The sequence below is a fragment of the Saccopteryx leptura genome, chromosome 5 (genome assembly GCF_036850995.1).
Source record: "Saccopteryx leptura isolate mSacLep1 chromosome 5, mSacLep1_pri_phased_curated, whole genome shotgun sequence".
NCBI classification, from domain to species: Eukaryota; Metazoa; Chordata; class Mammalia; order Chiroptera; family Emballonuridae; genus Saccopteryx; species Saccopteryx leptura.
In genome coordinates, this window is record NC_089507.1 from 165878102 (window position 1) to 165891389 (window position 13288).

A 13288-nucleotide genomic window follows, 5' to 3' on the forward strand; every position below is an offset into this window, starting at 1 on the left:
TTCAGTATGGAACTGTTTGAACATGAGGCCTTCATAAGTTGCCTGGGGACAGTGATGGGAAAATTGCCCCACCTTGATCATTTGACTGCTTTCAAGAACAAAATTCTTTTTAAAAAATCACAGCAATTCCAGATCGCATTTCTAGCAAAGACGAGCTGGAGCACAGAACACACAGTGCCAGTGCTTCACCTCTTCCACTTGTTTTTTTTCAGTAATGATGATGAAGGACACGGGCCCATACTGCCTTTAGGTCTTTGCAAAAACTTCACTGACACTACACCCCCTTCACGCCCAAACCATCTTGCCCTCTAGCCAGTGAGTACTAAGTGGTGGGAAGAGAGGACTTTGAAATTTCAACTCCCCCACCTCAGTGATCCTCTCTCCCCATTTCTGGTAATGCGTTTCATAATGGTAATTACTACATTCTAACATACTGTAAATTTTGCTTTCTCATTTTTGCTTATTGCCTGCGCCACCCCATTAGGATACAAGCTTCGTAAGGCAATCCCTCTGCATTTTTGTCCCCTTCCTTCACGGCTCGCTTGCCCAGTGCTGTGAACAAGGTTTGGCACATGGTAGGTACTCAAATACTAGAATGAATTTGCACAGAGTGCCACACAGTAGGGACTTTGTCTTTATGCTCACATTGGTCATGTTGTTGAGACTTGGTTGGTTGGGGGTGTTAGGGGACACTTTGTCTTTATGCTCACATTGGTCATGTTGTTGAGACTTGGTTGGTTGGGGGTGTTAGGGGACACTTTGTCTTTATGTTCACATTGGTCATGTTGTTGAGACTTGTTTGGTTAAGGATGTTAGGGGACACTTTGTCTTTATGCTCACATTGGTCATGTTGTTGAGACTTGGTTGGTTGGGGGTGTTAGGGGACACTTTGTCTTTATGTTCACATTGGTCATGTTGTTGAGACTTGGTTGGTTGGGGGTGTTAGGGGATACTTTGTCTTTATGCTCACATTGGTCATGTTGTTGAGACTTGGTTGGTTGGGGGTGTTAGGGGACACTTTGTCTTTATGCTCACATTGGTCATGTTGTTGAGACTTGGTTGGTTGGGGGTGTTAGGGGACACTTTGTCTTTATGCTCACATTGGTCATGTTGTTGAGACTTGTTTGGTTAGGGATGTTAGGGGACACTTTGTCTTTATGCTCACATTGGTCATGTTGTTGAGACTTGTTTGGTTAGGGATGTTAGGGGACACTTTGTCTTTATGCTCACATTGGTCATGTTGTTGAGACTTGTTTGGTTGGGGGTGTTAGGGGACACTTTGTCTTTATGCTCACATTGGTCATGTTGTTGAGACTTGTTTGGTTAGGGATGTTAGGGGACACTTTGTCTTTATGCTCACATTGGTCATGTTGTTGAGACTTGGTTGGTTGGGGGTGTTAGGGGGGACCTGGGAGGTTGATAGAGAATTACACCTAGCTTAGCTCCCTCCCTGTGGGCCTGGTCCTTATGTCTGCTATATTTTGCCCTGGTAGTCATACCTCGTTTTCTGATGTGGGATAGCAACAGACTGTGGGGAGGGCCAGAGGGGTCTTAGACTCTTCTTGCTTGGCGAACCTGTACAATGGGATAGCCTTTGCTCTGGGCTGGCCAGACCATAGCAAGTTCTAAGAGAACAGCCTGAGAGATGAGCTTACCACTCTTTCCAAGTCAGACCCTGAGTCCAAAAGGGAGCCATTTTGAGATGATTGATGGGCAAGAGGCTTGGCAATTTGACAGTGGATTGATCTTTCCCCCTGGAAACAGCTGTGGCACCTGGGACTGGGGGCACTCCCATGAAGGCGTGTGACATCATCCGTTGGCGGGATCTGAGCATGGCTTGTGTGCATCCTGAATGCTGAAAGCATCCTCGTGAGCCTGCGGGTTCTGTCTTTTCCCTTCCCTTAGAGATGGAATCCCTCCTTACCGTGTGGGGAGTAAGAAACAGCTCCAGAGAGAAATGCATCGCAGTGTGAAGGCCAATGGCCAAGTGTCTCTACCTCATTTTCCGGTGAGTATTGTCTGGAGGGGAAGGCAGCTGTTTTCAGCCATGTTGAGTCCTGAAGGAACAGGATGGAAAGAAGAGGGAGGCATAGAGACGGTTGAAGGGGCAGTGCTGGGTCCTGCTAGGGGAGAGTGTGGGAAGGGAAGACCGGGCAAGAGGTGCAACGTGGTTCTTTGTGATGTGATGCTGAACGGAGGGGAGCTCAACACGACCTTCTTGAACCTTTACATTTTCTCAATTTCTAAAAGAAAATTCTCTGTGAGAAAGGAACTAGAGCATTTCCTTCTCAGAAACCAGGACATGACAAGAGAGAATCCATGCTTTTCATTGGGTTCCCAAGAGAATGGAAGTCCCCTGAGGGAAGGGAGTTGTGTCTATTCTGTTAACTTCCACAGTTGCAGAAACTAGAACAGTGCCAGGCATATATTGGTGCATAAATAAACACTTGTTGAATGAATGAGCGAACAAATGAAATGAATGATTGAAGAAGCTAGAGGAAGATTCCATGACAGGGGATTCTCTTAGTATTGACTGCATACCTCAGTCATTTCAATCATCCATTTATCTAGTTACTTGGTCATTTCTTCTATTGACTTCTGAAGCCCTGGAGGGCAGCTATATCGTCTTGTCTGTTTCCAGCTCCAAAATGGAGCATTGTACCTGCTGTTGAATCTGCTCCTGATATGTGCAGAGTAAATGAAGATGGGAAGTGAGACGCCCATGAGCACTTCTCCCTGTGATTGAGATGGGAGGCTAGCCTGGCATGAAGGACTTTTCTGGGCCCTCCCCTTCTATTTCCACGTGCTGGAGGGCAGCCAGCCCTTGGCTCCCTGCACTTAGGGGAGCCTGGCTGTGTCTATACCAGGAGCTTTGCTTCTGGCAATCCTCTGAGATCCAGGTTGCAAGGGTGCTGCTCCTGGGGGCGGGGAATAGAGGGCCCAGTTTAGAGCGGCATCTCTGTTTAGGAATCCTTCTCCCTAGCTTCTGAGAATCCAATTGGTCCATGGGTTATGTTGCATTTAGAAAATTAACACTTTGAATTGCTAATCCTGTGGTACATTAGTGCAGGGACTGCTGCTGGAGCAGCTTCTGTCTGAAAGCTCCTCGAACAGCCTGGAGCAGGCATAACCTTGTGCTAAAATTAGCATATTAAGAATTGCTCTTCTGGGGACCTCCAGGGTCCCCCTCCTTAATAACAGTACCCCCCAAATACAACAGTATGGAGGATATGACATGTTTTGATGAGGCAGGGGTGTGTGAGTATTAATGAAGAAAACTTATAACACCCAGGCTTATAAGTGAAATGTTTCTGTCCTGGGGTGTGCAAATCAACTCTCTCCACGAGCCAACCCCTTGAGAGGTGCTGCCTGCAGCCAGCCCGGGTGAGAGGGGCCAGCTATTATAGAGGGGGCCTTTCTGTCCCCTCTGGCAGTTCTGCAGCCCAGTGACTGCAGGTCAGGTTGGAGATCCGCCCACCTGCTAGGGGAAACGCTGGTCTGCAGGTTGGCTTTCTGCTGCCCCTGTGCACCCCAAAGAAAAGGGCAGAGCAAGAGGGAAACGAGGGAGGAGGGCAGAGTGGTGGGCGGGAGGAGGGGTGGGCGAGATGAGAGGAGGTTAGAAAGCGGGGTTGGGCGGTGGGGGTTCTCTGTGAGCTGCTTTTGGCAGGCGATCTCGGTGCCTTTTTATATTCCGCACTTGATTTGGAGATGTTCCCTTTTCCCTTGATAGAGCAGCTTCAGGCAGCCAGACTCAGCAGTGTTCTGCTACTAGCCCGCAGCAGCTTTCTTCATTTTCTGTACAAAGAGACGGGGCGGGGGCGGGGAAAGCAGGCAGATCTAGGACGGTGTTGAGACAACACCGCCTCAAAGGTGCGCAGTGTGCGGCCAGGAAATAAATTACCGCTGCTTCTGATCCGGCCCTGGGACTCCCTCTCTCCCTCCCTTTCCCTCCCCCCTACCTCCTTTCCAATCTTTTTTTTTTTTTTAATTTCCAACTCCCTTTCTGTTTAGACTCTACTTTTTATTCCTTGAGTTGGTCTCTCCCCTCCCCACCTCAGAAGGCTGCCTTTTTTTTTTTTTTTTTTTTTTTTGATGTTTGACAACAGTCTTTGAAGATTTTCTACTTCAGAGTAGCTACTGATGGGCTGGTTGTACTACAGAGAGAACAAGCGGGGCCTCTCGGAGTGCGACCAACTGCTCCTGCCCAAGGCAAACGCTGGTGGGGACCATGGCGCTCCATGAGGCCGCGTCGCTGGCACATAAAGCTCCCCGGCAGCCCGGGCTGCGCTCTGCCGAACCTGGAGCCACCGTGCGCATCGCCGGCCGCCACGGCCGCTGCGTGCCCAGCCGGCCGGCTCAGCGCCCCCTGTCCCTTTCCTCCCTGCGCCCTGTAGAGAACCCACCGCCTGCCCAAGGAGATGACCCCGGTGGACCCGGCCGCCTTCGCAGCAGAGCTGATCTCCAGGCTGGAGAAGCTGCAGCTGGAGTTGGACAGTCGGCACAGCCTGGAGGAGCGGCTACAGCAGATCCGAGAGGTAGTGCCGGCCCCGCCCCCCACCCCCACCCCCACCCCCACCCCCACCCCCACCCCCACCCCCCCCCTCCCACCCTCCCCCTGTGTGCCAGGGTCCCTCCTGCTCACAGGGGCCTTCTCTGCCGCCTGACCTTCCAGGACGAAGAGAAGGAAGGCTCCGAGTTCCTACTGGGCTTGCGGGATGGGGCACCCAGCCAGCACCCCCTCTCCTTCCTGCCCTCCGGCAGCTATGAGGAAGACCCGCAGACGATTCTGGACGACCACCTGTCCAGGGTCCTCAAGACCCCCGGCTGTCAGTCTCCCGGCATGGGCCGCTACAGCCCCCGCTCCCGCTCCCCCGACCACCACCACCACCAGCAGCTGTGCCACCCCGTTCTCCCCGCCGGGGGCAAGCTGCCCACCTCCACGGCCTCCCCAGCTGGCTGCCCCCTCTTTGGGGCCAAGGGCTTCGTAACCAAGCAGACGACGAAGCACGTCCACCATCACTACATCCACCACCACGCTGTCCCTAAGACCAAGGAGGAGATCGAAGCAGAGGCTGCACAGAGGGTGCGCTGCTTCTGTCCTGGGGGGCCCGAGTACTACTGCTACTCCAAGTGTAAAAGCCACCCCAAGGCCCCGGAGCCTGGGACAGCGGAGCAGTTTGGGTAAGTGTGGGCTGACTGGACTGTCCTCTCCTGACCGCAGCCCTGGGCAGGTGTGAGGCAGGGTCAGGGGTCACAGGCATTCTGCTTCCAGGAAGGGAGGGGCACAGGGTGGAGGGGGCAAGGGGAACAGGTGCATGTCGCCCCACCACCTCCCCATCTGTCCAGTGGAGCAGTCCCAGAGAGGTCAGGGGGTGTGGTTCTTGGTTCCCCGCAGCGGCAGCGGCAGCAGAGGCAGCGTCCTGCCTAAGCACAGCGGCAGAGCCCCCGAGGCCACCCTGGCCGCCCGGGAAGCAGCCGGAGCCCTGCAGCTGCCTGGGTTGGAAGGAGACAGGTCGCAGGATGTCTGGCAGTGGATGCTGGAGACCGAGCGGCCGGGCAAACCCAAGCCCCACAGGTAAACATGCCACCGCCAGGCGCCATCCTTACGACGGTTGGGGTAGTCACCGGAGGTAGTGTGGGGTTGGCTGTTTTTGCAGTCGGCCGGAAACAAATGTGACTGTTGGCCCCTGCCATCTTAATGTTAGTTGGACTGAGCAGACCACAAAAATGCCATGTTTTGGCAGCGTCCCCTGTTCGTGTTATGGTAGTAATTTTTTTCTTCTCTCTCTCTGAAGGCAGAATAGCAGTTTCTCTTGAAGTCACATTTTCCAGTTTTTCTAACCCAGTTTTTCATTCTGATTTCTCTCTCCTCATTCCTTGTTCAGTGCCCAAAGCACAAAAAAGGCCTACCCCTTGGAGTCTGCTCGTGTGTCCCCAGCTGAGCGAGCCGGCCGGCACCACCTGTGGGGAGGTAGCAGCGGGCACCCCCGAGCCACCACCCGCACCCACCAGTTTACCCAGGACTCCGCGGTGCCTGCTCCCCTGACCCCGCCCAACACCCTGGCACAGCTGGAAGAGGCCTGCCGCAGGCTGGCTGAGGTGTCAAAACCCCCAAAGCTGCGGTGAGTGGGGCGGCTCAGCCACAGAAGGCTGGCATTGGGTGTGGACGTGGAGACCTGGCCTGTTGCTGCTAAGGGAGGGGCCTTCTTTCCTGCTGGGTCTTGATCTGCCCTCAGGGAGGAAGACTTGTTTCTAGAAATTGTTCCTTTTGGTTCCGTTCATCCTGAAGAGCTAACGGGGACCTGTTTAGCAAGTTAGCCATTAATTATTTATAAGTCCCATTCCTTACAAATGTCCAGATCAGTTAAGCCTGGTAGATAGATATACATGAAATCCTCACTGACTGAGGGGGAGTCTAGGGTCTTCACCCTTGGCCTGGTCTGGCAGTGCCCAGTCCTGGGTCCTCAGCGGGGCTTACGGCGGCGGTACCACAACATCCTTAAGGCCTCCTGGAGGCACTGTTAACACAAGGCCTTAGTTGGGTCTCCCAGGGATGGAAGTCAGGTCCGTGTCTGGTTAGAAGGCCCCAGGGAGTAGTTTTCTGTCTGCTCTCCATTTGCCCTGGTGACAGCAGGTGTACCTCTAAATGCTTTGCTTTGGTTGTGTCCTCAGGTGCTGTGTGGCCAGTCAGCAGAGGGACAGGAACCACTTGGCCACTGGACAGGCGGGAGCCACCACCTTCTCCAGCCCAAGCCTGGCTTCAGAAGAGTGAGTGTTCTTGCCTGACCTGCTCAGGTCCACCCAGCGGTGTACATTTCAGGTTGTTCACAATGGGGAGTTGCAATCACTGAAAACATTTTTTAATATATAAAATCATCTAAAGTTTAACACATTAGTGACAAGGAACAGTAGATGTTGCCATAAATTAGGATCTTGGAAACCCTGCCTGTACTGAGCAACACATTGTGACTCGTATACAAGTGTTCCTTCCTGAAGCGGTAGACGGCTCAGGGTTCCTGGGCGCACACTAATCAAAAGCTGAGACGTGAAGCCATGAGCAGGTGGCCCCAAACCCAGATACAGAAGTTGCCCCATTCAGCTTGCAAGTTAGCAAGTTGGAAACATGGTGTCACACAGCACAGGAAGATGGCTCTCCACATCTGCAGAGATGGAAGGAGGATGGTCTGTGTTGTTTGCTTGAGGAAAACAGTGTCTGCTCATTGTGTCATGATTCCTTTTGTAAATTTGTACTCCTACAAAATGGACAGAGAAACCTGACTTCATTTAATTACAGGATGGTGCATTTACAAAGAAATCTGCTGAAGAAATCTAAAATGCTCTAAATAATTAAAGTTGTTTTTTTCTTCTTCTTTATTTGGAGCAGTGAACAATGTTTAAAGCCCTGAATAAGCCACCACCCTGGATCCTTTTGTTTTAATTGGTTGACCTTAAGTCTACCAGCTGTTCTAGTCCTAGTCCACAGCTTGTTTTTTCTTTGTTTTTTTTTTTTTTTTAAGCCTCTCTACAAAAACTCTGAATAAATGGGGAAGTCAAAATAATAAATGGGGAAGTCAGTATGACTGCAGGCTCACCTCCTGCCTCCCCAGTGGGCTCTAGCATTCTGAGTGTATCCCTCCCAGGAGGGGCCCTGGGTTTATCCTCTTAGCATACCCCAAGGGAGAGTGTCCCAGGGGTTCTGTGGTGCTTTGTGCCAACCCGAAAGAGACTGCTCTGTCTCCCATTTGGTGGTAGTGAGAAAAACCGTAGCGATTTGTACAACCAAAGGAACCGTCACTTCCTATGTGCCCCACACAGGTGATTGGATTGTGTGTTCACCAGAGGTGACTATCTCTGAGATATGGGGGTCCCACAGCCACGCCCCCTTCTGAGCCTCCAGCTCAGCCTTGCTTGACCTCTAGAGAGAGTTGGGAGAAGGCACGTGCATGCGTGCATGGTAGGTGCATGGTGTGCATATGTGCTTGGCGTGTATTTGTTCACTGCCTGCAAATGCTGAGCTTGTTGTGTTGCATCTTTTTTTTCAGTCACAAAGAGCCAAAGAAACCAGCAGGGGTCCACGTACTCCAGGCCAGCGAGTTGGTTGTCACTTACTTTTTCTGTGGAGAAGAAATTCCGTACAGGAGGATGCTGAAGGCTCAGAGCTTGACCCTGGGCCACTTTAAAGAGCAGCTCAGCAAAAAGGGAAATTATAGGTGAGAGTTCTGTGGCTTCTTTCTGCTCTAGGGTTTGTTTGCTCAGAACCAAGGACCAGAGTCACTTTTCCTGGCTGGGCCAGACCTGGGAGGGGCCAGGAGGGCTTAGGAGGCGCCAAGAGGCTGTGGGAGTGGGTGCTGCCGACACTCGGGTTCCTTCTCGTTTGCTCTCCCTTCTCCACTCAGAAATAACGCACAGCAGCAGCAGCTGGCAGAGCTCTGGGGGCCTGGTAGGTCTTTTTCTACCTGGTGAACAGGACGCTGGGGAGAGAGGTGGCAGCTGGCTTTGTCAGAAGAACTGGACTTGGGCCACCTTGTGGGGTTCTGCCTGAAAGGGGAGAGGTTGGGGGAAGATAAAGACAGGCACATACATAGACGGGCAGACCAATTAGAAGACCGAAAGACTACTGTCCTGGCTTGGGTGTCGGGCAGACTGCCTACACTGAAGGCTCGGGGAAGGGCAGAGACCATTGCCTGGAAAGGTAGGCAGCATTCTCTTGACTCAGCTTTTCTGCCTAAGCAGCTACCTCACTTTCTGTCTTATGGGTCGTGTGAAGCAGGATACATGCTTTTTTGTCCATAACAAAGAGGAGGCAGACCTGTGGGCGGGCACTTTTTGGAAGGGGGCCTTGGGAAGGGAACTTGCCCACCCTCCAGGCTTCCCAGGCTCCTTTCCCTGTGTGCACAGTGGGGACTCCCGCCCAGGCCTTCCAGCCACCTGCCGGTTTCTTGTTTCTGTCCCCCTGAACTGGGGACAGGTGGTGACTCCACCTTACTGGTTCGTCCAGAATCCTACCCCCGTTCAGTGGCCTGTGTGGGCTCTATTCTAGCCGTATCTCAGGTGCAGTGTGGGGGGCTGGGACAAGGGACAGGCCAGGCACACAGTTTGAGGAGCACAACAGTGTGTGCAGAAGGTGCCAACCCATTCCTGCCTGGAGCGGGGGATGGGAGTAGGGAACCTTGATAGCTCTAGTGGCCCGCCAGGTGGGCACCAGCTTCTGGACCCTGGTGAGGCCACCTCCATGGCCCCCAGACTGACCCTTTCTGAGCAGCCATCTCCACTGGGTGCTGGTTTGAGCAGGGGCCAAAAAAGACTGATATTTTTAGGGGGAAGGGATGAGGTTCAGGCTAGGACCCTGGAGATGGCTGACACACAGGGCGTGGACTGGCCTTAGCTCTTTCTCCCTGACACCTGGGCTCAGACAGTTCTGGAAAGGTGTCAGGTTGGGGACAGGCCTGGCAGCTGCTGCTTGTTATATCTCAGCAGACACAAGGTGAAACTAATTACACAAGCGTGCCCCTCCAGGGATCTCGGCTCTGACTCGCTGGACTTTGAGGGGCCTGCAGGTGAACTTCAGGGGAGAGGGGCCACACGGCGCCGAGCAGAGAGGCTGTGTGGAGGCTCCGTGCTCAGCCACTCTGGCCACATCTGGCTGTGATTTTTTTTTTTTCTGCGGCACACTTAATAAGCCTGGCTTTGAAGCCCCAGCCTCCCCTTTAATGCACAAAGACTTGCACAAACGGTCGATGCTCAAATTCTTTACTGATTGGATCAGGCTGTGGCCAGGCCCTTCCCAGCTTCTTATCTCTCGCCTAGTCCTCCTCCAGGTCATGGTGGCACAGGGTGCCATGCCTCTTCTCACCCCCACCCCCCGACCAGCAGGGTTGACGCTCCAGCATTCAGTTTGCAAACCCCCCCACCCACCCCAGGAAAAAGCCCGGCGAGCATGGGTCTCTGGAGTGGGGGACCTGGGCTGCGTTAAGTAATCTCACCATGGCAGGGGTTCAAAAAGAGAACAGCCCCTCCAGACGTGCCAGACGCTATTGGTGCCAGATGTCAGAAGAAAGCAAAGTTTGCCACATAAAGCATGTTGCAGTGGAAAAACTCGGTTCTTGGAGGGAAGGAGAGCAGCAGGCAGTTTTGAAGTCTTGGGGGTGGGACCGAAGTCTCGGGGGTGGGACCAAGGGAACCTTTCCTCCCTTCCCCCCTCCCCCCTCCTGGAAGAGGGTGCAATTATGTGAAAGGTCACAGCGTGTTTGCCGTGAAAGCCCAGCTTGGTGAACCCGACGAGGGTTGGCGCTGGGGGTGAGGATGGCGTTGGAATTGGGGCCTCTTATTTGGAAAAGTAACTCTTCCCGCTGTCAGGGTCTTCTGTGCCCTGTGCCCCTCCCTACTTTCTCGCCCCCTCCTCTCAGGCCTCCCCAGATACTATGTCCCCCTTCACGTGAAGCGTTTTCACCACTGACCCATTAGAGTCGTGCGTTAGCTCGGCCGGCCGGGAATGCTGAAAACAAAGACCCTTGACTAAACCCAGCTGTTTCACTTTAGTTAGCCTTATCTCCTAAGAAAGTATTTGGCTTGCCTTCATTAAAGAAGAAAAAAAATTTAGCTCTAACCAAGGGGAATTAATTTTAAGAGGAAAGACAAAAACAAAATACAGCCATAACCCTGAGACACAATTAAGTTTTTTGGAGAGGCTGTACCCCTCCCCCAGGGGACTGTGACCCTTCCTCTGTGACCGGCCTTTATTGGTTGGAGATGACATTGCAGGGATGCTTTTAATTCGACCGAGGGGTGTCCCTTGCTGGGGACGGGAAGGACGGGACCTGGAGGACAGCCGGTTCCTAATGTGACTCTCCTAAAAGGGGCCGGCCCGAGAGACTGGTCATTTGAGCCCATACAATTAAATAGCCTTAGAAGAAAGACGGCTGGGGTGGGATAAAAGGAACCTTTAATCAACGGGCATAATAGAAGGGCCCTGTGCGTTTGACCCTGGAGGGGTAGGGAGAGGAGGGAGGGGTGGCCTTTCCATGGCTGGGCCTGGGAGCAGTGTGCGGCATTAGCACCTGGGCGGAGGGTGGGATGATCAAGGGGTGTGGTGTCAGCCTCCAGACAAACTAGCTGGAGTCTACCTTCTACAGAGTTCCACAGGTTCAGAGGGGCTCAGGCTGGGGTCTCTGAAGGATCCCTCTCTTGACTGTAGCAGCCAGTGAACTCCAGGCCTGCTTTGCCCTTCCCATCCCCCATTCCAATAAAAGAAATGGGAGAACGTTGCAGCTGTACTGTGCAAAGTACACTTTTCTCGATGTGAGGATTGGTGACAGCAGCAGTCCTGGGCCGCAGACCACAGTCTTGGAGCTGTTTTCAGTGGAGCCTGCCTGGGCTGCTGCTCTCTGGATGTCCAGCTGTCGTCCCCCCTCCCCCCGCCCCCGAGTGACACGACCTGCCCGTCTGTGTCTTTGGGCCAGGCCCAGAAGCCAGCGGGCCATCTCAGAGAAGGACCAAGGTTTACCTGTGCACCTGCTGTAGCAGAACCCTCGCGATACCTCAGTCCTCAGTGCTGACCCACGTTTCTTCTAAAGCAGAAAGTGCAATTTTACCAAGATGCTTTTTTGGGTTTTCTCTCTTAAGGTATTACTTCAAAAAAGCAAGCGATGAGTTTGCCTGTGGAGCGGTGTTTGAGGAGATCTGGGACGACGAGACGGTGCTTCCCATGTACGAAGGCAGGATTCTGGGGAAGGTGGAGAGGATTGACTGAGCCTCGGGGGCCTGGCCGTGGCCAGATGTGGGGCCAGCGCTCGCACCAGCGGTGTGGAATATGAGCGACCACCATGCAACATACTGAAGGAAAAACAGAACCAATGAAGATAAAGTTAGGGAAGAATTGGCCACTGGGCCTTCGGGAGGGTGGGGGGAGGTTGGTTTTCATTATTCACAAGCTGGGTACTGAGATAAGAAAAGCCTGAACTATTTATTAAAAACATGACCACTCTTGGCTATTGAAGATGCTGACTGTATCTGAGAGACTGCCATACATAATATATGACTTCCTAGGGATCTGAAATCCATAAACTAAGAGAAACTGTGTATAGCTTACCTGAACAGGAATCCTTACTGATATTTATTGAACAATTGATTATCCCTGTCCCCAGTTTATGGATATGCTGCTTTAACCACGGAGGGGGGAGACAGGAAGTTTCCATTGTTCTATCTAAACTTAGGAGGTGAGCTCGGAGTGCAGGATCGGTCTCTTCATTAAAAGGACTTGTGCTCTGCTCTGCGTTTTCTCCAAGTGAAGATAAGGTTCTTTTTAATGGTGCCCTGCCATTGGCACATGCAGAAATTGGTGCATTTTATTATTATTTTTTTCTGTGCTGCTGTATTTTGTCATAAAGGTCTTAAGTTTGACTCACGTTGCAACATCACCGCCATTTTGGGGGTCATCGTGTTGGATGATCGTTGCCGAGTTTGGGGGAGTCCCCTGGGGGCCCTAGATTGATCCTGTAACTTCTCGCAGCTCCCCACCAAGGCCCCAGCACCCCGCGGCTGAGGCCTGCTAGAACCTTGTTTCCACTTGTGCTTTTATTGAAATAACAATTCCTTGGAGTTTTTTTTTGTTTGTTTGTTTTTGCCTTTTTAAATTACTGTTTGGGCCACAGCCATTCTGAAAACTACCCCCCCACCCCGCCCTGCAAAGAAGCCAACAGCTGTGGGGAACCCTCGCAGCACCCTCTTCCTCCAGACATCTTCATCTGACGTTCGGTGTTTGTATTAAGTGAATCTGTCCGTCCGGCCCCCGTCACTTGTACTATACGTCTGTATATACCGTACGGCAAGAGTATTAGCCCACTGTCTCTCGTGCTTGGCTCGGAGCCGGTACAGTGCTGTACCGCGCGGTGTCCCCTCCGTGTGTCGCCCCGTATTGAGGGCTCGAGCTTTCCCTTGGTTTTTGAAAGGGGTTTATGTATAAATATATTTTATGCCTTTTTAATACAAGTCTTGTACTCAGTGACTTTTGCCATGGCATTTTGTTCTACTTATACTGTAAATTATGCATTATAAAGAGTTCATCTAAAGAAAAAAAAACTACTTGGTACAATAATTATTGTAATTAAAGAGATGTAGCCTTTATTAAAATTTTATATTTTTCAAAATGCTGGCCTCGTCTTGGAATTCCGGGCGCGGGCGTGGGGCAGAGGTCCCCTGTGTGTGTGAACACCCGGGTTTCACTTCCCACCTGCTTGAGTCCGCACCTTGGGCTCTCCTTACCCAGTCTGGCCTGGCCCCGGGGTTCTAA

At 52.3% G+C, this 13288-nt stretch overlaps 1 protein-coding gene across 5 annotated transcripts in view; it reads left to right on the forward strand.

The window, feature by feature from the left end:
- Positions 1-12987, forward strand: part of AXIN2 (axin 2) — a 31316-nt gene extending 18329 nt beyond the window's left edge. For all 5 annotated transcript variants that reach the window (XM_066386636.1, XM_066386632.1, XM_066386635.1 and 2 more), the window contains exons 4-11: positions 1906-2008; positions 4395-4535; positions 4673-5181; positions 5396-5575; positions 5886-6122; positions 6673-6768; positions 8043-8210; positions 11623-12987. In XM_066386636.1, the coding sequence (XP_066242733.1) occupies positions 1906-2008; positions 4395-4535; positions 4673-5181; positions 5396-5575; positions 5886-6122; positions 6673-6768; positions 8043-8210; positions 11623-11749 (1561 nt within the window). In that variant the 3' untranslated portion in view covers positions 11750-12987. The remainder of the gene's footprint in view (positions 1-1905; positions 2009-4394; positions 4536-4672; positions 5182-5395; positions 5576-5885; positions 6123-6672; positions 6769-8042; positions 8211-11622) is intronic.
- The last annotated feature ends 301 nt before the right edge of the window (positions 12988-13288 follow it).